At 40.2% G+C, this 27638-nt stretch overlaps 2 protein-coding genes across 2 annotated transcripts in view; one reads left to right on the top strand and one right to left on the bottom strand.

Annotated features, from left to right (window-relative positions):
- Positions 1-10654, top strand: part of ush2a (Usher syndrome 2A (autosomal recessive, mild)) — a 360158-nt gene extending 349504 nt beyond the window's left edge. The window contains exons 90-97 of the mRNA XM_047364117.1: positions 1480-1563; positions 1679-1820; positions 1918-2005; positions 3876-3941; positions 4012-4080; positions 5551-5751; positions 6158-6243; positions 7238-10654. Of these exons, the coding sequence (XP_047220073.1) occupies positions 1480-1563; positions 1679-1820; positions 1918-2005; positions 3876-3941; positions 4012-4080; positions 5551-5751; positions 6158-6243; positions 7238-7241 (740 nt within the window). The 3' untranslated portion in view covers positions 7242-10654. The remainder of the gene's footprint in view (positions 1-1479; positions 1564-1678; positions 1821-1917; positions 2006-3875; positions 3942-4011; positions 4081-5550; positions 5752-6157; positions 6244-7237) is intronic.
- A 2307-nt stretch (positions 10655-12961) lies between these two features.
- On the bottom strand, positions 12962-27470 carry kctd3 (potassium channel tetramerization domain containing 3). The gene is made up of 19 exons (XM_047362549.1): positions 27024-27470; positions 26499-26552; positions 25573-25618; positions 25400-25473; positions 25219-25277; positions 23852-23932; positions 21516-21638; positions 20938-21028; positions 19609-19799; positions 19365-19480; positions 19146-19233; positions 18513-18629; positions 17750-17920; positions 17456-17611; positions 17020-17116; positions 16739-16932; positions 16512-16650; positions 16296-16418; positions 12962-14747 (listed from the first exon to the last, which is right to left on the bottom strand). The coding sequence occupies exons 1-19, from the start codon at positions 27092-27094 to the stop codon at positions 14237-14239; spliced, it is 2502 nt and encodes an 833-aa protein (XP_047218505.1). The 5' UTR covers positions 27095-27470; the 3' UTR covers positions 12962-14236.
- Positions 27471-27638: the final 168 nt, after the last annotated feature.

Raw genomic sequence — 27638 nt, 5'->3', positions numbered from 1 at the left:
GTTGTGCAGCGTTTTCTGCCACACTTTTTCCTTCCCACAGACTTCCCACTGAGGTGCCTTGATACAGCACTCTGGGAACAGCCTATTTGTTCAGAAATTTCTTTCTGTGTCTTACCCTCTTGCTTGAGGGTGTCAATAGTGGCCTTCTGGACAGCAGTCAGGTCGGCAGTCTTACCCATGATTGGGGTTTTGAGTGATGAACCAGGCTGGAAGTTTTAAAGGCCTCAGGAATCTTTTGCAGGTGTTTAGAGTTAACTCGTTGATTCAGATGATTAGGTTCATAGCTCGTTTAGAGACCCTTTTAATGATATGCTAATTTTGTGAGATAGGAATTTTGGGTTTTCATGAGCTGTATGCCAAAATCATCCGTATTAAGACAATAAAAGACCTGAAATATTTCAGTTAGTGTGCAATGAATCTAAAATATATGATTGTTACATTTTCATCATGACATTATGGAAAATAATGAACTTTATCACAATATGCTAATTTTTTGAGAAGGACCAGTACTTCATGATAATCTGTAGCCTCATGCAGACAATCATTCACAGGACGTTGTTACATCTGACAGTATAGTATACATCAAGACCAATTAAAGACAACTGTTACAATACAGCAATGCAAAATTATAATTTAATATATTTTTTTTTAAAGCTTCAATATTTTAGATATAACTCAGAAAAATTGGTCTCTTAGCATCAATAAAAAAAAAAATTAAGTTTGACCCCTCATATTGAGCTTTGCCAAGACTGATATATTGATACAAGGGATACAGTATAACATGTAAAGCATACAGTGGTTCTCAAAAGTATACACACCCCTGGTAAATTACCAGGTTTTCATACTTTGAAACCATTATAAATCCTATCTAAACATTTTCCACATAAAAAATAGACAACTCTGCTCAGGAAAAAATATATAAAATAAAAAAGTATGCACCTATATAGTCATGCCATAATTATTCAAGCCTAATGGCAGGTTTAGGTCTAAAGCAATCTTTAATTTGACAAACATGTTCCTTCTGACTGGAAGAAAGATTAATGTTCTGGAGGCCAGTCAGTCCCAACTAGAAACTGTTAGATAATCGTTGGATATGGCTACAGAATAGGGTGATGGCAAAGAGGCCTTGCCTGGAGCTTCTCATTGAACACAAGATGAGATGGGCAAAATACCAGTGGAAAGATGCAAAAAACGGCTCAGCAATTTTTACAAATGTTTTATTACTATAAAGGATATTTTTGCTATCCCATTCTTCAGTAAAATGTAAATAAAAACATATTTTGTAGTGGAATGAAAATGACTTGAAATCTAAGTTTTTCCAGGTCATGGTCTTACACACACGCACACACACACACACGTGTAATGTCATTTACATAGTGGAAACCTATACAGGACGATAAAACGGTGTTACATGAAACCTGCTAACCCAAAATCGTTTCTTCTACTGTCTCTGTTTTTTTTTTGTGTTTGCTTTTGTAGCTTTATCCTTTCAGGTAACTTGCATCACAGACAATGGCAGTGCCAGCACGCCCACCATCAGATACAGCCCGGCTACAGGCCTCGGTAACAAACACACTCTAGTACATTCCTAAACTACTGCAAATGTAGAATCAAAAAATAAAACAGCATGGGATAGCATATTTAGTTAAGCTTTTTTAACCTCTCTTTCTGTATGCAGGTTATCTTGAGCCTGTTGATGGCGATAAGCAGGGTGTCAGCATTTCAGCCACGCCTGTTTACTCTGAATTATGGTTCATTCTGCTATTTGCGTTGCTGGGTCTGTTCCTGCTTGCAATACTGATTGGCTTATTGCTAAAAAGGTATATTCATGTGAAGTGTTTATAGAACATATTTATTTTTTATTAACTAATCTAGAAAAGAAGAATAAAAAAATTAAATGTCTTTTTTCCCATTTAGAGCTTTGAGGAAGAATCCATCAGCCAGAGAGCGCCCTCCACTGGTCATGCTTCAGAAGACCAGAAAGGCTGGAGGAGACATGTACATGGTGAGAGGCAAAAATAAGAGTATCTCTAAAACACAAGGGATCTTTTATTGATAAAAGAGCAACAAGAAGAGCATCATATAGAAGGTTAAAGTAGGTCAAACCAACCAGAAACAAGAGGTTCTGTAACATTATTGACTGGGTTAACAACTTAGAATATACAAGTGCATCTCAATACAATAGAATGTTATCAAAAAGTTCATTTGTTTCAGTAATTAAATTCAAAATGTGAAACTTGTGTATTATACTGATTCATTACACACAGTTAAATATTTCAAGTATATATTTCTCTTGATTTTAAAGATCATGGCTATCTGCTAATTCGCACTCGGGCCGCTTGGATTGTGTGCCGCCACTCTTCCTCCAGACTCTGGGATCTAGATGTCCAAATGAATAGCAAAAATTATTTTCTTCTTTACTTTTATCTGAAAAGGGGACCACTGTGCAACAGTCCAGTCTTTTGGAGGGAGTCAACAAAAGGAATGTAGGGTTATAGCATATGTCCTAAATAATAATGACTTAAAGCACTGACTCCACGCCTTGTGAATCTTCAGAATCAGAAAAGCTTTATTGCCAAGTACGTTTTTGGACTTACAAGGAATTTGTTTTGGCGTAATGCGCACCAACACGCCGAGGCGACCATCTGCGGCGCCATCTTGGAATATTCAACAAACTCTGGAATACGCTTTGCTTCACCATCCACTCAAAGCTGTGATCATCCCTGTTGCCTGTGCAGCTTTTTTAACCATACTTTTTCCTTTTACTCAACTTTTGAGAAGTCTGCTTGGATCTAGCAATCAGCTTCTTTAGCAATGACCTTTTGTGGCTTAACCTACTTTTGGGTGGTCTCAAAGACCTGTCTGAACTGGACAACTGTCACGTCAGTGTTCTGTCCTGTGATTGTGTAGGCCATAAGATAATTTTTATGTATTAAAAAGCCTTTTTTATCAGTCCTGTATAATACTAAATTGTTTTGAGAAATGCATTTTGGCTATAAGCCATAATCATCAAAATTAACAGAAAAAACACTTAAAAAATAATGCTTTGTGCAATAAATGTGGTTTCACTTTTTGAACTGAATTACTGGAAAAAATTTACCTTTTGGATGATATTCAAATTTATTTTAGATGTGCCTTAAATGTTTAACATAAATCAGAAGCACAGCTTAGTTTTCTCTTTAATTAAGTTAGTCTACCAAATAATCAAACCCCAACTTCCATTTCAAAGCAGTGAGTGACAAAAAGAATCTGCACTAGCATTACTAACTACTAAGCTGTTCCTAGCTTTGTGGGGTCCCCATGCAACATGCCGTTTGGAGGTCCCCCAGTTATCCAAACTACAATGTAGAGATTTCTAATTTATTCAAGGATCCATTTATATGTCACAGTCTGTTACACTTCACGAGCTGAACAGGCAACAGTAATGATAGCTTCTTATTAAAATTTGACATCTTATGTTCAGCAACTCAAGCGGTAAAAATGATAAAACAAGGGAAATAACCATCCTCTATATGTGAAATAACAGATACTGAACAGACATTGAGGCAGAACATTTAGCTCCACGGCCCTCTAAATGCTTGTGGGACTTTTCCACACACAACAAACAGCTCTTCTACTAGTACTGCTATAATCACATAGCTGCTTTTCTCTATAAAAATGTAATAAAGATAATATTGTGCTTAGAGGCTGTTTTATCTTTAAATTAAAGTACTTCACCTCAATGTTCTGATTACTTATAACCTTTCTTTATAAATGTATGCTTTGTTCTTTCTTCCTTCTGTTAATCTTTTTATTTATTTATCTTTTTATATCTGTTTCTGGTGCAATCATGCACTCCTCCCTCCATCCGTTCTAATCCTCAATCTTTCTCTCAGAGGCCCTGTCCTGAGCTGTGCTCTAAACATCTCTCCGGCTCTATGCTTTTCCTTGATCAACCTACAGTAAGATCACCTTCTGTCTTTTTATCCCTTTGTCAAACCCCTAAATGTTAATCTCACTGTCCCCCTGCAGTTTGACACTGTAGCAGACTGTGTTGAGATCAGCAACGTTATACTTAAAAGCTACACTGTGTACACAGAGGTATGGGAATGTGGATTATGGTGGGTTACCCTCCCCTGCGTGTGCTCTGTGTTTGCATCTGCATGCTCTGTTTGTGCGTGTGTGCATACCACAGCCTATCTAATGAAAACAGTGGCTAGCTTGTTGTGGTCAGCTGGGGTAAACGATGTACAGTGTTTTAGCTTGTCTTTAAATGTGCATTGCATGTCAAAAAAGAGACCACCTGGATTTAACAAACCAAATAGGCAACAGCCTCTTATTAGATGATTGTGTTTCAGCTGGTAGCAAGTTATCTAATGTCTAACTGATGCAGTGAGTAGCTTCTCATTTTCCATGTTGGAAGACACATACTGTGGACATGGGAAACATGTTACTCTGTTTCAGACAGGTCAAATTATTGGCATACATCAAGCAAAGAAAACATCTGAAGAGATTGCGTATGCTACAAAAATTGGATTAAGAACTGCCCAACGCATTATTAAAAACTGGAAAGATAGCAGGACATTATCGTCTTCATGGAAGAAATGTGGCAGGAAAAAAGATCTGGAGTGGACGTAATCACTAGGAACATTTGATCAAATTAAATCGTAATAAACAAACAACAGCATAGGTCACAACTATGATCAATAGTAAAAGTACATCAACAAGGTCAAGGGAATTTAAGGGATTGGGGCTAAAGGGTTGTGTAGCCTTAAGAAAACACGTGGTCAATGAGATTAATCTGAAAAAAAGGAAGGCTTCAGTTTTCTAGGAAGCATAGAGATTGGACTCTAGAGGAATGAAAGAAGGCAATGTGCTCTGATGAGTCCAGATTTACTGTTCCAGAGTCATCATACCTATTGCATACTATACCCGCCTGTGGGGTCAGTGATCTAGGGTTGTTGCATTTGATTAGGGTCTTTGTTCAGCAACGTTATGTGGCCAAAGAATAGGGTCAGCTGACTTCCTGCATGTACTGGATGACCAGGCTATTCCAACAGTGAATTATGTCTTCTCTGATGGCATGGCCATGTTCCAAGATGACAAATGAATCTTTGGCATGTGCTGGACAAGAATGTGCATGGCAATCCAATGCTCCCATCATCTCTGTAAGATCTCGAATGAATGCAGTTCTGGACATGTGTGTCGTAATCAAAGCGGTCCAATAATATCAGAGTATGTGACTTTTTTGGGATGTGCAGTGTGGTTTCAACTTTATACATGTAAATGAAACAATAATATGTTACTGTTAAAATATTTTATATTCTTATACAATTCTAAGCCAGAATGAAGCTTTAATTAATGACATCACTAGACCCTATTATTCATGAACTACAGGTTAAATCTTGAAGGGTGTGTCCCCTCCTGTTGGATTTTTGTCATCAGAATAGGAGAGTATGACAAAACTATGATAAAAACTATAGTCATTTTTTAGTGTTAACAGTAATTAAAGTATTGGTCAGAAGGATTTTAAACATGCGGTCACTCTTGTCCTAACACTGTATCTCACAGGGTGTGACAGACACAAAGATTGTTGGCAGCAGCTCACGCTATAGCCCCATGTCTGTCCTGCGAGCTCCCAGTCAAACTGACCTAACTCAAGCCTACTCCCAGCATTCCCTGCACCGCAGCGTCAGTCAGTTGATTGACAGGAAGTCACTGATGATGGAGGAAGGATGTTGGGATAACCCACTGGGACATGATTCTGGACTGGTGAGGGCAGGCATACATTTCTTTGCTGATGAGTCTCCTTGGAGTTTCTGTGTGATTTTTCAGGTTATAATTTCCTAGTTTGGTTTGCTCATTTCTACTCGCAGTGAGCATATTTATTCTGTTCACGCTAAACAGAATGAATATGCTACAGAAAAATGGATGACTTGATAAAATGAATCAACAAATTATCTCCAAAAGTCATTATGGTACCCTTGGGCAGTTACATACCTAATAATCTGTGTGCTGTAAACCGTTTCATATTCAGATACTTTCGCAATGTGCAGTGATGTTCTGTTACACCTTTCAGCTCAAATATTGCATAAAATACGGTGGCAGACAGATTAAAACTGTAATAGCCATATGATCACCTTATCAACATGTTTGGGTCTTATGTGCTTTCTTTCAGTATGTGGAGGAAGACGAGTTTGTGGACGCCATCAAGGCCATAAGTTCAGGGAAAAAAGAGCACACCAATTTCACTGACACTCATCTGTAGGTCCTAAAAAAACAGGATGTTAACACAGTGAAACACTTGTTCTATTTGGTGTCTTCTTATCGTACCCTGGCAATGTGTTTGACACCTGGTAGAGCTAAGCAGTCTTTGCTTCAGTTGAGTCAGGGACAAAACATTACTGTTTAAATTTAGAGTTGATATGTGGACTAAAGCCCCCATATCTGGTAATTTTATGACATAGATGGTCTGTAAATGTTTGGGTTAGATTGTGATCAATTTTCCCTGCTTGCCAACTGTTTTTAGAGGGTTTAAATTTTCAGTAAGATCAAAACAATACAGAAGCTTGTTCATGTCAATCACTTCCTCACCTGGTAACTGTGCCTATTGCCGTATCTATAATCAACACCACTGGGGCTTTAATTGTTGACAAACGCTTTGCCTTCACGTTAATGTTACTAGAGACAAACGCCAACTTTTTAAATGTTTGTATTATTATTGCTATTATTGTAATCATTGTTCTGATGTAACCCAAAAGTCCAAACTGAGATTTTGTCTTAACGCATCTTTGTGGATTTACTGCTTATTGCAATTTAAATGTAAGACATATGGCTGAGAGTCAACTCAGATGTGTTTACTTGTCGTTAATGTGATTATTACTGTTATTGCTTCTGTGGTTTATAGATTGACTGTTCTGTGGTAAAACCTTCAGTTTCAGCTAAAAACAGACGAAAAAAAAGTCCTGTTTAGTATTTTTATAGGAGTAAAACCACACTGATTTATATCTAGATTCCACCAACTGGACCTAGAAACAGTATTTATTAGAGAGAGATGTTTACTTTCATTTTAATGTTGATAGGTTATACTTTGTGTGTGCGATATTCAAGTCTGATGTTATGCCCAAATGTTTTTTTAAAACACTGGCAGTATTATATTTTTTAATTTATAGATACTTCATAGATTAATTGTGTATTTCTGGGTGAATAATTAAAAAAATCTATCAAAATAAGAATTTTCTTGTTTTCTTACAAACAGGTAGCTTGACCACCAGAAGATTGATGGATTGTTAAATAAAGAGAACAAGAGACAGATAAGAACAGTTTAATCTTTCTTTACTGCACTGTGAAGTGAAATGTCAGGATTCGAAAGCATCAAGTCAACAAAAGAAGTACCAAACGTACCAGACTGATGTTGAAACGAAATAAAAAACGTTAAAGGCAAAAGAAAACATCACTAGACACATGTAAATGTTTTATGTTTCTTATCATCAATATTCATTTAAACAACATTAAATCAAAATACCTTGCACAAAAACAACTCAATATGTTGGTGTCTAGAGGTGAGGAAGTGAAATAGGATGATAAACAGAGCAACTTTGTGCACACAAATTTGTTGAGTGGTTCTAAATTCCAGCTTTATCTGAAACTCATGTTTCTAGCCTGTTTAAGCATTTTCTGCTGAGTTTGAACAACACAGATGTGCCAGCAGCTGTACAGCACCTTAGTTACCACACTCACGCGTCCACACCAGCGCCACTGTCTCCATCAAAACTATGCTGCCGTAATTTACTTTTTCTGCTGTGTCCCTTAAGGGGACATCTAGGCAAGTTTAAAATTAACAAACTGGCAGTAACAACCGAGGCCCCCCCTGCTCAAGGACGCCAATCTGACAAGGGCACTTCTGAAGCGTTCGCGGCCGCATTCACAGCTATTGTCAGCCACAGAGGGAGGGGAGAGGCTGTGAAAAAGAGAGTTTGTGGAGTGATTGTGAGGGACAGTATGGCCCTGAGCTACACACACACTTACAGGCACACACACACACACACACACACACAAAGGCTTTTATTAAACTCATAAATCACAATGATGACAGACGCCATCTAAGAGACTGTCTGACGGGAAGGTTAGTGAAATCATGGAGCTATGGAAGGAAAAAAAGCACTTTTCTGATGCTCAAAACAAAAAATTTTTGCTTTTTACAAAGTGTCCAAATTAACCATACAAAAAAACTCATCTCAAAAGCTTCACTGTAGTTTTTTATTGTTAAGTTCAGCCTACAATACCTTAAAATGATCATTAAAACATCAGATTGTTTGGATTAATGTCATCAAAGTTCTTTTCCTGTTTTTGCAGTCAAGCAAGTAAAACCTGGAAATGCCAATATCTTTATGACAATAAAGTAATATAGTGTACAGTGTTACAGAATACATATAAAATGCATTATATAAAAAAAATACAGTTTTAAGAGTGGTCTGAAATAAACATCACAGGTGCAAACTTGAAGTAGGCATGGGGAGGTTAACATTATGGTTTAAAAAGTTTGGGATTCAAATTCGCAAAAATGTTCCTAAACTAACGGAAAGCTGTGACTCTTTAAAAGGGAGTGATTCCTTTTCATTGTTGCCATATGCATGCTCAGTATGAGGGATTGCTGCAAAGTTGAAGATGCAACCAACCGTCCACTGTCGTCATGCGCTTGCTGTGGAGGTGGAGTTGCTTTTAAGTCTGTGACACAATGCAATTGGCTGGGCTTTCTTAGACAACCTTTAACCAGTTGGCATTATAAACTGAATTTTAAAGATTTTTATACATTTCTGTATACAGTGTAAATGAAATGTGTCTCAGAAAGTGCCTTGAAATAAGTTTTAAATTGGCACTATATGAATAGGTTAAATGGAAATGAAACTGCACTCGGTTCCTATATAAGTAGCTGTTTATATGTAATAAGATTACTATAACTGTACTCTTCAATGTGTTAGATTATCTTTGCAGTAGAAGACATAATCATTAGTTTTCTGTTTTATATAAATGCAGTTAAATATTGTAATGCATTTTTAGCAACCATTTCTTTGTATATTGGGATACCGTAATCTCATAGCAGCCCATGCCTACTATCAGGTTGGAAAAGACCAATAATGCTCTGTTCATTACCAGGTTGTGAGGAACATCTCTGTAATTTAAACTACATAAATATTCTTATTTAATGTTAACTTCATGAATGAGAAGTTTTGAGGGCAGCTGTAAATAGGATTACCTCATATTGCAGCATTTCCTAAATTCAGCACATAAAACGATATCATACGAAGAAGCTTAAGCAACCACATGTGGGTGTTTTAGCTCGTTAGAATCTGGCTGTAATATAATGTAAACATAGCCAGAGAGGAGTTGATGGACAACAGACAGAACATGCAGCAAACAAAAAACTATACACTACAATACATATTAAACTGTATATTTGTAATCTAAAATAAACACTCAAAACTGTAATATTAGAGTGAATAGTGCAAGAATAAATATGTGATTACATCAATATAGGCCTTTTATCTATACATGTTAGTATAAACACACAATAAAACACACGAGTGCATCCTTTTTAGGACTTTGCTTTGAATATGCATGTCGACTGTCTGCAATGTTAGTGTATCAAGATCTATGTGTCGTTGCACAAGCAGCGACCACAGTGAGCGTAGCGACTTTATTATTTCAGACTCACATTTCAGGATGTTGTTTTCGGGCGTAGTTAAAGCAACACCAACCTTAAACTAGCCTCATACAACAAGTCTGAAAAAGCCTTTACTAATGCATCATACCCAGCTGTTGTTCTCATTGTGGTTTATAATTAACTCTAATCTGGTTCGCTTTAAATCTATCATAAAACGATTCAAGCCCAAGTCAGAGCAGGTCCATTATGTTCCTACACAGTGATCTGCCTCTTCACAATCCTTTGGTCACTAATATACTTCTCCATTAAAACACAACAGTTAAATAAGGCACTACAACAGCCATCTGACACAACGCACATCAACACCTCATTTAAACGAACTTAAGTGAGGGAGTATATGTGTAAATCCTCTCATTAGGTCTAATATAAGGTATGAGAAATGAAACTAATAAATGTTATTAGTGTTATTAAATGATCTTGCACAGGCACCTTTGGGGAAATGTACATAATCTCATGTGGGAAAAGAAGCACTTATTCTCCTAAAGCTTTAACTCAGATACGAGCTCTAAACAAGAAGCACTGAAAAGCATTCATGTAAATGTTCTTTTTTAAAGACTGCCACTTGTCTGCTTTCAAATATACATTAGCTTGCAAAAGAATTCCTGTTTCCTTGAACATTTTTACATTTTCTCTCGTTACAACCACAAACATCAATTTATTTTTAATTGGGGAACATAGTTTTTAAGATTTTTGAATGCTTTGAGCAGGATGGTTTTATTGTAACTGTGGAAGTGTGTTTAGTGTTGCTGTACTGCTGAAAGTTGGTCCTCCAGTCCAGTATCAAGTCTTTTTCTTCTATGGCTGTCCTCTAATTTAGTTCCATCTATCTTCCCATTAACCACCTTCCCTATTTCTATTGAAGAAAAACATCCCGCAGCATTGTGCTGCCACCACTGTGTTTCTCAGTGATGATGGTGTGGTCCGGATTATGTGCTGTTAGTTTTCAGCCATTCGTGGTGTTTTGCATGTTGGCCCAAAAGTTCAATTTTAGTGTTATCTGAACTGAGTTCCTTTTTCCACATGCTTGCTGTGTCCCCTGCATGGCTTGTGACAAATTGTAAACAGAAATTCTGATAGCTGTTTTTAAACAAAGGCTTTTTTCTTGGCACTCTTCCAAGACCCGATTTGTAATATTTGGCCTGTCAAGAGAACTTCAAACTGACCAGTGGATCTCTGCACCTCCCCCAGAGCCTCTTGGCTGATTCTTTGACTAATTTTCTCTAAACACGGCCATACGTTTTCCAATTTCAGATGGAGGATTGTGCATTGCTCTGTGAGATGATCAAAGCTGTTTTTAACTTCTCCGCTGCTTATCCCTGAGCTGTCTGCTGAGTTCCTTGGTCTTTATGATCCTGTTTGTTCATAGATTTATTTATACTGAGAATAAATTACATGTAGGTGGACTCAGTTTCCTATCTAGAGGATTTCTGATGCCAATTGGTTAGACTAGATTTTAATTAAGAGTATCAGAGTAAAAGTGGTTGAACATATGTGTTCCTTATTGTGGATACTTTACATAAAATTGAATTTAAATACATTCAAGTTTCTGGTTGAGAAAATGTGATGAATGCTTTTGTAAGCTATTGTACATTTAAAATGTGTCATTAAACAACTGAAATTTCTGTGTTAAAATAGACACTTTTTTCTTTCTTCTTTTTAGTGTCGACCTACAAAATGAAGCAGGCCTTAAGGTACACTTGGGGTGCGGCGCTGGTGGTGTAGGGGTTAAGCGTGCGACCCATGTACACGTCCTTCTCAAAATATTAGCATATTGTGATAAAGTTCAATATTTTCCATAATGTCATGATGAAAATTTAACATTCATATATTTTAGATTCATTGCACACTAACTGAAATATTTCAGGTCTTTTATTGTCTTAATACGGATAATTTTGGCATACAGCTCATGAAAACCCAAAATTCCTATCTCACAAAATTAGCATATTTCATCCGACCAAAAAAATAAGTGTTTTTAATACAAAAAATGTCAACCTTCAAATAATCATGTACAGTTATGCACTCAATACTTGGTCGAGAATCCTTTGGCAGAAATGACTGCTTCAATGCGGCGTGGCTTGGAGGCAATCAGCCTGTGGCACTGCTGAGGTCTTATGGAGGCCCAGGATGTTTCGATAGCGGCCTTTAGCTCATCCAGAGTGTTGGGTCTTGAGTCTCTCAACGTTCTCTTCACAATATCCCACAGATTCTCTATGGGGTTCAGGTCAGGAGAGTTGGCAGGCCAATTGAGCACAGTGATACCATGGTCAGTAAACCATTTACCAGTGGTTTTGGCACTGTGAGCAGGTGCCGGGTCGTCCCGAAAAATGAAACCTTCATCTCCATAAAGCTTTTCAGCAGATGGAAGCATGAAGTGCTCCAAAATCTCCTGATAGCTAGCTGCATTGACCCTGCCCTTGATAAAACACAGTGGACCAACACCAGCAGCTGACACGGCACCCCAGACCATCACTGACTGTGGGTACTTGACACTGGACTTCTGGCATTTTGGCATTTCCTTCTCCCCAGTCTTCCTCCAGACTCTGGCACCTTGATTCCTGAATGACATGCAGAATTTGCTTTCATCCGAAAAAAGTACTTTGGACCACTGAGCAACAGTCCAGTGCTGCTTCTCTGTAGCCCAGGTCAGGCGCTTCTGCCGCTGTTTCTGGTTCAAAAGTGGCTTGACCTGGGGAATGCGGCACCTGTAGCCCATTTCCTGCACACGCCTGTGCACGGTGGCTCTGGATGTTTCTACTCCAGACTCAGTCCACTGCTTCCGCAGGTCCCCAAGGTCTGGAATCGGCCCTTCTCCACAATCTTCCTCAGGGTCCGGTCACCTCTTCTCGTTGTGCAGCGTTTTCTGCCACACTTTTTCCTTCCCACAGACTTCCCACTGAGGTGCCTTGATACAGCCCTCTGGGAACAGCCTATTCGTTCAGAAATGTCTTTCTGTGTCTTACCCTCTTGCTTGAGGGTGTCAATAGTGGCCTTCTGGACAGCAGTCAGGTCGGCAGTCTTACCCATGATTGGGGTTTTGAGTGATGAACCAGGCTGGGAGTTTTAAAGGCCTCAGGAATCTTTTGCAGGTGTTTAGAGTTAACTCGTTGATTCAGATGATTAGGTTCATAGCTCGTTTAGAGACCCTTTTAATGATATGCTAATTTTGTGAGATAGGAATTTTGGGTTTTCATGAGCTGTATGCTAAAATCATCTGTATTAAGACAATAACAGACCTGAAATATTTGAGTTAGTGTGCAATGAATCTAAAATATATGAATCATGACATTATGGAAAATAATGAACTTTATCACAATATGCTAATATTTTGAGAAGGACCTGTATAGAGGCTACGGTCCTTGAAGCGGCCGTCCCGGGTGCAAGTCCCGGACCCAGAGACCTTTGCTGAATGTCTTCCCCCTTTCTCTCCCCCTATTTACTGTCTGCCTACTGTCGGAAAAATTTAAAAATAAAGGCCTCTAGTGCCACAAAAAAAAGTCAATGTACACTACTGACAAAACATGGACTAGATCCAAGTATATTTTACATCTACAGTATGTCACCACACATGATCATCAGCCATATCCTTCATCTGAATACCGGAGTCGAGGTCTGTGATCTGAATCTTTGCTTCACTGTTGCTATGCTGTGAGCTGTGACACAACTTAACAGTGCAGCTTGTATTGCATGCCCGACCTGCACAATCTAACTGCTGCCTGTCAGCTGTTGCTTAATGTAAACCCATCTGACTCTGGCTGCAGCAACGAAAGTATTCTGGGATTCAAGTAGCTGCCAATATTTTGGACAGGGTAACATGATTCAGGTAAGTTACATAAACATCAACTGCACGACAGTGTAATGAGGTCTGCTGTTTAAAGAAGTCTTATTATTCTGATTATTGCAGATATATGGCAAAAAAGCTCATGGGTGGTTGGTCGAGCTTTTTCAGGTAAATATTTGTTACTAGGACAATTTCTTACATTAAATTTTCTAATACAGATCAAGATTTTAAATTCATTTTTAAAATGTCGGTATTTTTACCAAACTGAAGGTAATGCCTTTGTTAGTTTTATTTTGTAACCATCCATTTCAGCACATGGTTACTAATACTATGCTGTTTTGGTTGTCCGGCTCTGCTCTTCCTTACTTGACCTAATCTGTGACCTTGTGCTTTAGCTTCACTCCTAAAGTTTTTTGAGAGCAACATCCTCACAGGAGGAGAAAACAGAAGATTGAATCCTAAAACTGTCACCACCTGATTTTAAATGGACTTGAAACACAAAAAGCAGCCTGAGGCAGAAGACACTCCAGTTACAACTTGCAGATTTAAGTAAAGAATAATATTGAAAGACATGATTCCTCAAATGTCGTACTGATAGTGTTGGAAACTTGTAGCTTCTTCATGAGCCACACCTGTATGTAAAACAGTGACTTTTCTTGCAGCTCATAGTGTGGTCTTCTTTTGCCTTTATGTTTAGCACTGACCTCCTGCATGTACCTACAAGTTAATTCCAATGATCAGGGGAAGAGTTGCTCTCAAAGGCTGCTGTCATGACTAGATGGTTCAGCTGCCAGCTTCCTGTGTCGCGGAGAGGTGGAGGAAGACAGTTTGGTTGGGGAGGGCGAAGCGTTTGCAGATGAGTCACTGCCGCCACCTTCAGATCCAGAGGAGAGAGATGGAATTGGAGGAGCCCTCTTCCTCCCCAGAAAGGCCCCCTCTAGCACTCCCCTCTTCCTCACAGCTACGTCGGCTTTAACCCCGTCTCCCCCTGATCCAACGCCATCTCCTTCCTCTGACTGAGGTTGCACCTTTCGTCTCACGTCCCCTCCTGGAATTGGGCTGTCTGGAGGTTGCTGTGGTGATTCTTGACTCACGTCTGCTTTAGTCACTGAGATGTTTGCGGTGTTACGGGAAGCCCAGAGCTCCATGACAGAGGTGCTCCTCTCACTGTCCTCAGACCCAAAGTTACACAGCAAGCGCCGGGAATCGGGGATCTGGTTGGGTCCAGTGTTGGATATCTGGCTCAGGCTGAAGTTCTGGAAGTCTCTAAAGAAAAATGCACAGGACAGTTAGAGGACCGGCCATGCTTTTATGGCTGGAGAGCACCAGCACCAGAGTTTGTACCTCTTTCTGTTGTGTCCACAACTGACAACTTTACAGACTCAACAAACTACTGGCACTGCTCAATAACTTACACTTCTTTTAGTTATTTGATTTAAAAAGTGAAACACATATATTATATAGATTTATTACACAGTGACATATTTCCAACCTTTTATCTGTTAATTTGGATGATTCTGGCTTGCAGGTAATGAAAACCCAAAATCTAGTTTGTAAGATGGTTGGAATATTGCATACGGCCAATAGAAATCCAGAAATGTTCTGTTCTGGCCTTTATACTCATGGGCCAACCTGCTGTTGTCCAGCAGACAGTCACTGAATCCCCCCACAAGGATGGTAATTGTATAGGAAGCTGGTTCTTCATAAAGTGCTGTATAAAATAGAAAGTTTAGTGGATGGAAAAAGTGTGGTATTCAAGCAACAGGGATAATCTCAGCCTTGACAGGATTGTTAAGCAAAGCCTGTTTAAGAGTTTCAGGGAGATTCCAAAGGCGTGGACTGCAGCTTGTGTCAGAGTTTTAAGAGTCACCACACACATGCATAAAGGACATGGGCTTCAAATGTAACATTCCTTGTGTCAGAGAAGTCGTCAGACCCAGTTTATCTGGGCTAAGGCGAAAAAAATACAGGATTGTCGTTCAGTGGTCCAAAGTCCTCCTTTTAGATGAAATGATGTTTTTTCATATCATTTGGAATTTAAGTTCCCAATTTCCAGACGAAGAGTGAAGAGGCACAGAATCCAAATTGCTGGAGTTCACTGCTGAATTCATTTTTCAGCAGAGGTCTGCATCTGTCCACAAATTAATGGCGATGATATCACTGTGCTTCAATGGCCAGCAAACTAGTTTGACGTAAACACCATAGATAATCTGTGGAGTGTGGTCAAGAGGAAGATGAGAGAAAAGATCCTCTGCAGATGAACTAAAGGCTACTATTAAAGCAACCTGGGCTTCCTTAATACCTCAGCAGAGCCAGGCTGCGCTGATGCAGTAAATCATGCACAATTCTGAGAAAGCTAAGTTTTGGGTTTCAGTAGCTGCAAGCCATGATCATAGAAATAAACAGAAATAAACACATTTCATTTGGTGATAATCTATAAACTGCCCTAGATAAACTTGAATGCACCAATAACAGTGGAAATGGATTATAAACTGAAGGAAGAGTGCTTGGGCTCTCCTGGCTTAACATATTAACATAATTTTATTGATTGATTAATCTCTCTCTTTTAAGTCCAGTCCTGGAGAGCTACCATTTAGCAACTTTTAGATGCATCCCTTCTCCAACACACCTAAATCAACTGAATGGGTCGTTTGCAGGCCTCTGCAGTGCTGAATGACTGACTGCTGACGAGGGAATTCAGCTTTGGTTCAGGTGTGTTGAAGAAGGGATGCATCTAAACGTTGCAGGATAGTAGGTCCTGAGGACTGGACTTGGCCACCCCTGATCTAGATAGTTTGACGAATGTCACTTCACCTGCAGCTGTTAAAGGATTCAGTTCGACGAGCTCGGGCCAGCAGGGGGCTCTCTCTGTAGGGCCGGACAGCTCCATAGGTGGCCTGGCTCTCAGGAATAGGTTCCTGGGCCTGCAACTGCAGACTGGGATTGAGAGGAGACAGACAGGTGAGAGCTTTAATGGTCAAAAACATTAACAAGCACTTATCCGGTTAGTCAATGTGCCATCTTTCGAACCTTGACATGGACTCTCTGAGGCGTGTGTGGTGCAACACAGAGGGGGCGGGGCTTATATTTGGGGTTGCACAGCGAGACGTACTAAGGTCACACTGGTCCAGCAGCTGAAGCAGCTCCTCCTCTGTTGGGCCACCTACATCTGCCAAACACAAGAAGAGCCTTACAGCATGATTACAGGATTTTGTGAATAGAAACTTACACTTTGCCATTTGTCTCTCCTTTCTTACCATCTTTCTTCCTCTCTTCACCTTTGTTGGCTGTGTCCATCGCAGTGGTGAGGTCCCACATTTGAATACTACCATTTCCATGACCGGTGAACAAATAGCGACGCGGTCGGGACCCCATCCGGCTGGAACCCTCACACTCCCGAACCATGAAGCAAGTGATAGTGGTTCCATCCACTGATTGCACCTCACAGATCCTTAAACATCCCAAAAATAAATTCACATGTAAACTAAAATAATATCGATCATGCTGATCAAATAGATGTATATGGAGGACAGTGAACCTTTTTCCAGTTGAGGAGAGCCTCACAAACAATTTGTTTGTGATGGGGATGACCTTCTGGATGAAAACTTGTTGATCATCTCTCTCTCCAAAGGGGCCTATGAACAGCAGACAATTCAGCTGACACCTTTTTTTAAATGTTCAGGGAAAATGACCCAAAGTGTATCCCCACAGCATAATACTGCCACCACCATGTGGTTTGCTTTTTATGTCAATCACTTCACACCCCAAATTTAACTTGCTTCTCAACTACTTTGCATGCAAAATATCTGCATTTGAATGTTTATTTTTGACTGACTTCTTGTCTCTTCTGACTTTTTGTCTCTTATATGTTGAACATGTCAGACTCCAAGCATCACAAGCTGCCATATAATTTGTATTATTTTAAATTTGTATGTTGTTTCTTCTCTCTGAGCTTCCCATCTTACCACTCTCACCTATATCATTCCCAGAGCAGTAGCTTCCATGGCTCTCCGTCTCCTCCAGGGACAGAATCTTAAAGGAAGCCAAAGGGGTGGAGCCGGGCTGCGTGGAGATCATCCCCCTGAACCGTGTCACCGTCCACGTCCGAACGTGGTTGTTGTCCGCACACACTTGCACGCACACAAAATAAAAACAGTAAGATTTGAAACACAGAAGTACATTGTATTAATAAAGGAATCTTAAAATGGATTATTATTTGTGCCTGTAATCTGAATTATAAGGAAACTCGACAGAAAATCCGTCGTTACCTGATACTAGATGTTTCTCAGATAACATAATCTTTGTCACTGGGCTTCTATGTACAGTGAATGTCTGAAAGAGCTGAGGACCCGATCCTACGGTCTCTGGGTGCTGAACAATCACTCTCACTGCACCACTGCTCGTCCCATAGGCTATCTCTATCCAGTTCCCACTCACACCTGAGAGCAGGGTCAAGGAAGGAAAACACAAACAACATCCAGATAGAAGAGTATGTTATCTTTACATTTCTCTTTTTTGGTCCAGAATGTAAAGAGAATTTTTATGTACATTAAATTTAGTCTACATGTCTTGAACTGTTTTAACTTTTTTACTAATAAAAATCCAGTTGACATGTTACCTGCATTTGTATTCAGCCCCCCTGAGTTGGTACCTTGTAGAACCACATTTAGCTGCTATTTCAGCTGCAAGTATTTTGGGGGTATGTCTTCACCAGCTTTGTACATGCACTGACTAAACCTTTTTTCCTCATTCTTCTTTTCAAAATAGCTCAACTCAGTCAGATTGGATGGAGAAAGTCTGTGAACATTAATTTGCAGGTCTTGTCACATGTTTTCAATTGGATTTAAATGTGAACTTTAACAACCATGTGTTGGCAACATGTCAGATTGTGGGTTCAGGATGATTTACAGTGCCGGTATTTCTCCACACATAATGTTTTTCCATGCAGACCAAAGAAAAACGGAAGCAAAGTCACCATCCCACATGTACCTGATGTAATCTTTGTTCTTTCAGTATTTACACGATACTTACTGGTTTTAGGTGTGAGGTACACAGACAGTGCAGTAATGGCATCGTTTGAAGGATCGTGATAAAGCTCAGTTACTAAGAGATCGTTGTCCTTCATCCTTAGAGGAAACTTCTGCATGTCTGAGAAGAGGGAATTGATATGTTATGGAATACAGTGTATGTTAGGATTTTAAAATAAGTTTTGACGATGGATGAAAATCAAACAAAAACAGTCAGTCAGTCAGTCAGTCAGTCATTTTCTACCGCTTATTCCATAGTGGGTCGCGGGGGAGCTGGTGCCTATCTCCAGCAGTCTATGGGCGAGAGGCGGGGTACACCCTGGACAGATCGCCAGTCCATCGCAGGGCAACACACAAACAACCATGCACACACTCATACACCTAAGGTCAATTTAGAGTGACCAATTAACCTAACAGGCATGTCTTTGGACTGTGGGAGGAAGCCGGAGTACCCGGTGAGAACCCACGCATGCACGGGGAGAACATGCAAACAAAAACATCTAGACTGAAATCTTTTAGGGACAAAGACATCTGTTAGTATTTTATAAGTAATTCTATAGAGTTACAATTAATCTATCTTTATCCTGTGACAGGATTTCACAAAGGTCCAATAAGACTGGTGTGTATGTGTTTGTACCTATATAATAGATGGAGCCATTGGTGCAGCCCAGTAGAAGGAAGGACCCAGCTGTGTCACAGCTGGTGATGGGAACTACATCTTGAACCTAATAAAAATGAGAAGTGGACTTACAGGGGGAAATAGAGGAAAATAAGAAGATATACATAGTATGGCAAACATGTACAAAGAGGAATACAAGCATTCGGTATCTTATGCCAACACACTGACATATCCCACCTGCCAGTGTTGTGTGACGGCGTTCCACACACCAACCTTTCCCGTGTGGCTTGTAGCCACCAGCTGATTCCCAATGAAGAAGAGGTCGTCAACAGGAACACCAAGACTGAATATACCTAAGGCAGAAGGTGCCATGAATGTCAGAAACTTAAAGGATCCAGGACCAGAACCTGCGATATTTTATGTAATTCCTAAATTCAACTAATTTGCTTGCATTGACATGTGTTTAACTTTTAAAACCTACCAATTTCATTTCCACTGCCTCCATCTTGGATACTCCAGAGGATAATCCTGCTTTCAGAGGCAGCAGCCACCATCTTGTCCTTGTCTCCATGTGGACCACCCACCACTTTAGCATTAAGTGCTATACGTTCAATGGTCCAGTCAAGGTAGGGTGAGGAAAACACTTGCTGCCATCCTGATGATTCCTTTATCCTGCAGCGTGAGCATGCACACGCAAATACTTTTTATGGATTTTTGTTTAAAACAGATTTTCTAAATATAAAATTCCATCAGTGATACAGCTAAAAATCCATCTAGACCTTTGGTATGAAGTCTTAGCCTTGGACCTGATATCATGTACACGTAAAGGTACATCTTAATAAATCTGAATATGATAGAAAGGTTAATTTTGTTTTATTAATTCAGTTTTAAAAAGTAAAACCATGTATAGATTCATACACAGAGCAAAAAATTACAATTGTTTATTTCTGTTCATTTTGAAGTGTACATTTAATTAAAGAAAAATCCCAAATTCTGTTTTTGACAGTGCCCTGCCGGCATAGTTGGCCTGGTATTTATATGACTTTTGCCAGGTACCACAGGAGGAGGTGTCTGGGGACTATGTGGGGTTAGGGTGTTCCCAGATAGGATAAAAGGGGCTTTCACCTCAACTCTTGTGTGGCCTATTCCAGATCAGGCCTGTTGCTGGGCTTACGCCAGCATGCCCACGCCGCCACCAAAATCATTCAGCTTCCCCAGGTTTGACCAGCCACACTGCCGCTTTGAGGGCTTCCTTTTGCTCACACACTGCGCTAAAACAGTTTATTTCACTACACCCTGCCGTACTGATTCTCTTCGCCAATGCCTTTAAAAGAACTTAAATCCATTTTGGTGTCTCCCCTTTTCTTTTTTACAGCTTATGGGTCGGGTTGTCACACGGTGTCTTATGAAATTTAATTATTTTGTAAGATCAATACAAAAGATATACAGAAATATTCTGTTATGGTCTATACACGATCACAGGGAAGGCTGTTGACAGTTGTCCAACAGACAGTCGGTGACAGTCTCCACAAGAAGAGTAAGCCACAAAGAAATTATTGCTAATGAAGCTGGATATTCAAAGTGCTGTAGGCAAGTATATTATTGTAAAATTTAGTGGAAGGAAAAGGTGTGGTACAAAAGAAACTGGGATAACCGAGGCGTTGAGAGGATGGTGAAGTAAAACCAATTAAGGACTTTGGGGTGAGATTTGCAAGGCATGAACTGCAGCTTGACAGAGAGCTTCAAAAACCATAAAGAAAAGATTTACACATCTAAAGTAGAGCTGAATAAAAATTGCTAAAAATGCTACCTGTAGCAGATGACAAAGTGTGCATAAGCTGCAACAATCCAGTTGTGATGTCCTGCTATAATCAGCACTTTCCTGGGGTCAACCATGAAATCTGCAAACACAGAATAAACATATTTTCTTTATCGTTGCTTTTTAACAGGGAACTGTTTTTTCTACTTAATTTTCTGAATGCTTGAATGAAGAAACCTTTGCCAGAAGGAGGAACATACTCTTTACTGAAGCTCACTATTCCCATATAGTCAGCAGAGATCCGGTCAATATGAAACTAGGCTACTTCAGTCAATGCTGTCTGAGCACTAAAACGATTTCAGGTCACATTAGCAGCAGCACTAATGCATTTTCACAAGAAAGCACAAACAAATACATACATGTACTCTATTATGCATGTATTTAGCACACACACATGGACAAACTGAAAAGCCAAACATGCATTTTAGATAAAGCTTTTAAAGGGCAGACACAAAGCCAGTTTTGCATCATTGGAGACCTCTAGTTGACATGTTAAAATAAAAGGCATCATATTTGCTTCTGATGTTTTAGGCTAAAACCAAAGTTGAAATGTATTCTCTCACTCTTACCCAGTTTCTCTGAGTCATCTGTTCCAGGCAAAGGAGGATGAGGAAGGGGAACAACACGGGCGAAGCCCTCCGCTCCACTGGGACCCGGTCGCTCATCACAAGATGAATTTCGAGTAGGGACAGCTGTTCAAAAATAATTTTAAAAATCCACTTACTTTACTCTTAGACTATTCTATCATATTATAGCAAGTTGGATTCTAGACTATTTCTGCGGTGCAACCTATATTACTGTGACTACCCCCCTTTGGCATGTTTCAAGTTTTGTTGCCTCACAACCTGGATTTAAAATGGATTGTTTGAGAGTTTCATTTCTTTAACAGAACATGCTTACAACTTTGAAGTACTCGTACTCGTTGACTTCCGCTTATCCGGGACCGGGTCGCGGGGGCAGCAGACTCAGCAGAGACGCCCAGACGTCCCTCTCTCCAAACACCTCCTCCAGCTCCTCCGGGGGGAGCCCAAGGTGTTCCCAGGCCAGCTGAGAGACATAGTCCCTCCAGCGTGTCCTGGGCCGTCCCCTGGGCCTCCTCCCGGTGGGACGTGCCTGGAACACCTCCCGAGGAAGGCGTCCAGGAGGCATCCGGTATAGATGCCCGAGCCACCTCAACTGGCTCCTCTTGATGTGGAGGAGCAGCGGCTCTACTCTGAGCTCCTCCCGGATGGCCGAGCTCCTCGCCCTATCTCTAAGGGAGTGCCCGGCCACCCTACGGAGGAAGCTCATTTCAGCCGCTTGTATCCGGGATCTCGTTCTTTTGGTCATGACCCAAAGTTCATGGCCATAGGTGAGAGAAGGAACGTAGACCGACCAGTAAATTGAGAGATCCGTCTGTCGATCTCCCGCTCCATTCTTCCCTCACTTGTGAACAAGACCCCGAGATACTTGAACTCCTCCACTTGAGGCAGGAAGTCCCCTCCAACCTGAAGAGGACAAGCCACCGTTTTCCGGTCGAGAACCATGGCCTCGGACTTGGAGGAGCTGATCTTCATCCCAGCCGCTTCACACTCGGCTGTGAACCGCCCCAGCGCATGCTGTAGGTCTTGGCTAGAGGGGGCCAGCAGGACCACATCATCTGCAAAAAGAAGAGACGAAATCCACTGGTCCCCAAACCAGACCCCCTCCGGCCCTTGGCTGCGTCTAGAAATCCTGTCCATAAAAGTTATGAACAGGCCCAGTGACAAAGGGCAGCCCTGCCGGAGTCCAACATGCACCGGGAACAGGTCCGACTTAGTGCCGGCAATGCGGACCAAACTCCTGCTCTGCTCGTTTTTGTGGTGAATCAAACAACAACTAGGACAAAATTATAGAAAACTTCAACTTAGAGGGGGTGGGCCTACTATTGCCCCCCCTCTAAAGTCAATGTTATGTAGAACCTCCTTTTGCAGCAATTACGGCTGCAAGTGGCTTTGGATAAGTCTCTATGAGATTGCCATATTTTGCCCATTCATCAAGACCCATTCACTGCTCCAGATCCTTCATGTTGGATGGTTTTGACTTGTGAAAAGCGGACTTCCAGTCTAACCACAGGTTGACTAGGCCATTCCAACACATTGAAGTGTTGCTTTAGCAGTATGCTTCAGGTCATTGTCCTGCTGGAAGGTGAACCTCCATCCCAGTCTCAAATTGCAGGCAAACTAACACAGGTTTCACTGAAGAATATCCTTGTATTTGGCACCATCCATCTTTCCTTTCCTTGGTCAAGTTTCCCAGTCCCTCTTGCTGAAAAACATCCCCACAGCATGATGCTGCCACCACCTTGTTTCACTGTGGAGATGGTGTTCTCGGGGATGTGTTGGGTTTGATCTAAACACAGTGTTTTCACTGGTGGCGAAAAAGTTCAGTTTTAGTCTCATCTGACCAGAGCACCTTCCTCTGTACAGTTGGAGTCACCAACATGCCTTTTGGCAAACTTCTCATTTTTAACAACATGTTGCAACCTCTGGAACCTGTCAGACAAGGTGTGTTTATACTGACAGATCATGGGACAGATTGCATACAGATGGACTTCATTTCACTAATTATGTGACTTTTGAAGGTAACTGGCTGCATCAGACCTCCTTGGTGGGTTCACAGCAAAGGGGGTGGATACATGTGCACATGCCACTTCTCATGTTCTTTTTTCTTTATTTTATATGGGTTTTTTTTCCCCCCATTTCAATTCACCAAGTTAAACTATTTTGTGCAGATCAATCACATCAAATAAGATTTAAAAACATTTAAATTTCATGTATGAATGTAACAAAATAGGTAAAAAGCCAAGGGGGGTGAATACTTTTGCAAGGTACCCTACCTCTATTTTCAGTACATTAAGTGTTCAGTGTGAGTTTCATGTTTTTACCTGGGGGAGGCAGGTAACCATGGAAGAGAACACTACCACATGATGAGCGGTCCAGTTCCTCGCATAGCAGCAGGCGTCTCACTGCACAGGTTTACACACAAATACACATAAACACTCATGAACATAATCATTTCAGCTTTTTCATCAAGTTAGAACTTGTCTATTTTTATTTCTGTTAGTTTAGAAAGAAGTTGACATTTTTTTTTACTTTAGCTGCATACCCTGAACTTTTAGATTTTTTCTTTACTGAAATTATGAAGGCTCGACCACACCTAAATGAGCTCGTTGTTTTTTTTTCTCTGTTTAATATGATTTCAAGAGTCTGATTGATTTTTAAAAAGGTAACTTTGCTGTGTTGCTGTGGGGAAGTTCCAAACACTGAAACATGATGTAAATCACCATATTTAGGGAAGTAACACTGTTATGGGTCTGACCTTGGTTAAAGCCATGACACAGTAAGACATGATTTACTTGAAATCTCCATTCTGTCCTGTTGTAGTTCAAATGTATCAAAGGAAAATAAAACATATATATTTGTAAATATAGCATATATTATACAGTGTCTTGCCTAATATTCATATCCTTTGAGCTGTTTTTCATTTTGTCACTTTAAACCCAAAAGGTCCATGTATTATATTGGGATTTTTTTTCCCATCTCCACAGCATGATCCTGCCACCACCTTGTTTCACTGTGGAGATGGGTTGTTGTTAGTAAAGTCTGTGGTGGTAGTTTTCTGCCACACACAAAAGTTCTATTTTAGGCTCATTTGACTGGAGTACCAGTACAGTCTGTCAGTTAATGTGGAAGGCCATTTCTTGGTAGGTTTGCAGTTGTGCCATACTCTTTTCATTTGGAGATAATGGACTGAAGAGTGCTCTGCGAGATGTTCAAAGCTAATGTTATTGTTTTACAGCCTAACCCTGCTTCAGAGGTTTCCACAACTTCATCCCTGACCTAACTGCTGTGTCTCTAAGATGCTATTTGTTCTTCAATGTCCTCTAACAAACGTCTGAGGCCTTCACATAACAGCTTCATTACGCTGAGACAATATTGCACACAGCTGGACTGTACTAATTAGGTGACTTCTAAGGGCAATTGGTTGGACTGGATTTTGAACAGGGGTGTCAGAGTAAAGGGGGGTAAATTTCAATTCAGATTTTAATTAGCAATAAAACAAGCATTTTCCTTCCACTTCACAGTAATGCACCACTTTCTGTTGGTCTATCACATCAAATTTCAAAAAAATATGCTTATTTTCATGTTAAAATCCTCAAGTGGTATGAATACTTCTGCAAGGAACTGTCTATACATTAGTAAACCTAATTGTTGCTTTCCGAGTTTTCCTTCTTAATCTGTTTCTACACACCTAAAGGAGTGATTCCATAGAACTCCGCTTCGTGTCGCAGCACACTGATGTTGACACCTCTGTAAAGGAAAAAAGGACGCAGAAAGTGCTTTTTGTGCAGCTCATATCACAAAAATACACAATGCCCATCTTAAAATGCAGCAGTCAAGCATGCTTAACAAAACTGGTTTCAAACTCCTACCGCAAGTCCAGTTCTTTGGTTCGGAGAAAGTTGAGAATAGGTGCAAATGCTGTGGGGTCTCTGTCAATAAATATCTGAAAGTGAAATCCAGGAGTTCAGAGACAGGATGTTAGTGTTAACTCGCAAGCTGCACTTTGCAGAATCCAGCAGACTAAAAACAGCAGACTACTTACAGCTCCAGTTTCATCCCGCAGAGTGGATATCCTCCCACTCAGTAAACTAAAAAAACACACAGAGACAGCCATCGGTTTTTTACTACACCAGGAAAAACAATGCTAATGCCATAACTCTGATTATTATCCTTACAGCATGTTTAGTATTAACTTGTATAAAAAACACTACAGTAACTGAACTAAAGACAGATGGGAACAGAGACTGACTGACAGGTCAGACAGGTGTTTTAGCATTCATCCTGACAGGCTTTTATAGCACTGCTCAGCTGTTGTAGGGTTAATTTTATACCAGCTCCAATCTGCTGCCTCTCTTCAACTGTTGCCTCCATCTAGACTTAAAACCACAATTAAACACCTCAGCAGACATGAAACAACACACTCACACAGAAACAGCATTTCTTCAACGGAGGTTAAAAACCTCCGTTTTGTAGACTAAAGTAGTGCATAGCTGTAAAATAGCAATGAAATAATAGATGTTGTTTTTTTTTTATGTGCTGGGGCTTTGTATTCAGACCCGGCCTAAATGTAAAACTGAGTGGTGGAAAACTAACACTACACATCACTTGAGATTGGGTCAGAGGTTCACTTTCCAGCAGGAATACAACACTAAACATACAGCCAGAACTACAGAGGTATAGTTAAAACATATTGATGTGCTAGAAATACCCTATCGGAGCTCAGCGCATATGCATGCCACACTTTTCAGATTCCTTTTTGCACAAAGTTCTAAAATCTGTGTATCTTGTTCCTTTTCGTTTAACTTTCTATTAGTTTATGACATAAAACTCACAATAAAATACAAGTAGTTTTGTGGTTATAAGGTAATAAAGTTTAAAATGTTCAAGAGGTATGAATACTTTGTAAGGCACTGTATATATATATATATATATATATATAAACAAAAGAGCTCCAACCATTGAACTAACCTTGAGAAGAAAGAGTCTGGGATCCACATCAGAGTTTGTCTGGATGTGCTGAACCTTGTAAAAGATAGAAGTCAGAACATAATGAATATGTTCTAATCACCTTGCACGCATGATCACAGTTTGAAACCTGAGTGAATATTTTATTTCAATTCAATTCAATAATACTTTATTAATCCCAAAGGGAAATTAAATGTTGTTATAGCTCAAATTATGAAGGTTTCCTCAAAGAGCTGTTGTAGATGCTGATGGCTGTGGGCATCAATTTAATTAGACATCCAAAGTTGGTAGTTACAACACTAGTAATGTGTTTACAGGAAAATATTGGATTGCATTTGAAAGAAATTGTACATTGTGTACAATGTAAATTATTCATAAGTGTAGCAGGACGACTTAGACGCGTGATCTGCTTCTATTACATAAATACCAACAACGGTATGAAGGTCTTATAGTATGAGTGTAATCGCTAGAGATAATGTTTATGAAATGATGGCAATCATCTGTCGGTGTCAAGTGGATCTCGCTTACCTTGTCCCCCCGACATTTAACTGGATGATCTCTCCCATCCCAGGCGATGAACTGTTACCGTTCGTGGCCATGATGACTGAGCCAAACCAGGTAGTGTTTTCACGAAAATGCCACTGAGTTGACCCACAAATGCTAGCTTGCTAACGCTCCTCTATCGGCCCGGCTGATGCCCCCGACTCCCCAGCCTCACAGCTTCTCCTCGGGGCCACCATCCACAAAATATCCACTACACACAGCCTATCCAAACTACGGTAGCCGCATCGGAAAGCCTCTGCATTGTGGACGCAGATGTCGGGGGTGCTTTATGTCAAAAACAGCCACTTGAGGATCCCCCCTATTATCCAGCAAGCTTGCCCTGTGTGGAGATCGTGGGATAGCAGCTTGCGCAGAATTTTGGCAACGTGAAACAGCTGGGATGCGCGTCTGCAATGAGGCAAGATAGTTCCCCTCCGATAGCTTGTTCTTTCGTTGAAACACTTACCATGGTGGTACGTTGATTGACAGCAAACCTCCTTTCCATAAAATTGTGTATTTATTGTAGTGAGTCCGAATGTTACACCGAAGGGTAACTACAGGTACAAAAAAATATATATGAGCGATTAAACAATGTCAGAT

The sequence above is a fragment of the Girardinichthys multiradiatus genome, chromosome 4 (genome assembly GCF_021462225.1).
Source record: "Girardinichthys multiradiatus isolate DD_20200921_A chromosome 4, DD_fGirMul_XY1, whole genome shotgun sequence".
NCBI lineage: Eukaryota > Metazoa > Chordata > Actinopteri > Cyprinodontiformes > Goodeidae > Girardinichthys > Girardinichthys multiradiatus.
Note: the sequence above shows the minus strand (reverse complement) of the source record. Positions and strands in the feature narration are given on the sequence as shown.

Coding starts and splice junctions, on each gene's coding strand:
- kctd3 (XM_047362549.1), bottom strand. CDS start 27,094: ATGGCCACGAACGGTAACAGTTCATCGCCTGGGATGGGAGAGATCATC. Junction 19,234..19,364: donor CCGTCACACAACACTGGCAG/GTGGGATATGTC, acceptor CATTTTTATTAG/GTTCAAGATGTAGTTCCCAT. Junction 14,748..16,295: donor GAATCCTTTAACAGCTGCAG/GTGAAGTGACAT, acceptor ATTTTTCTTTAG/AGACTTCCAGAACTTCAGCC.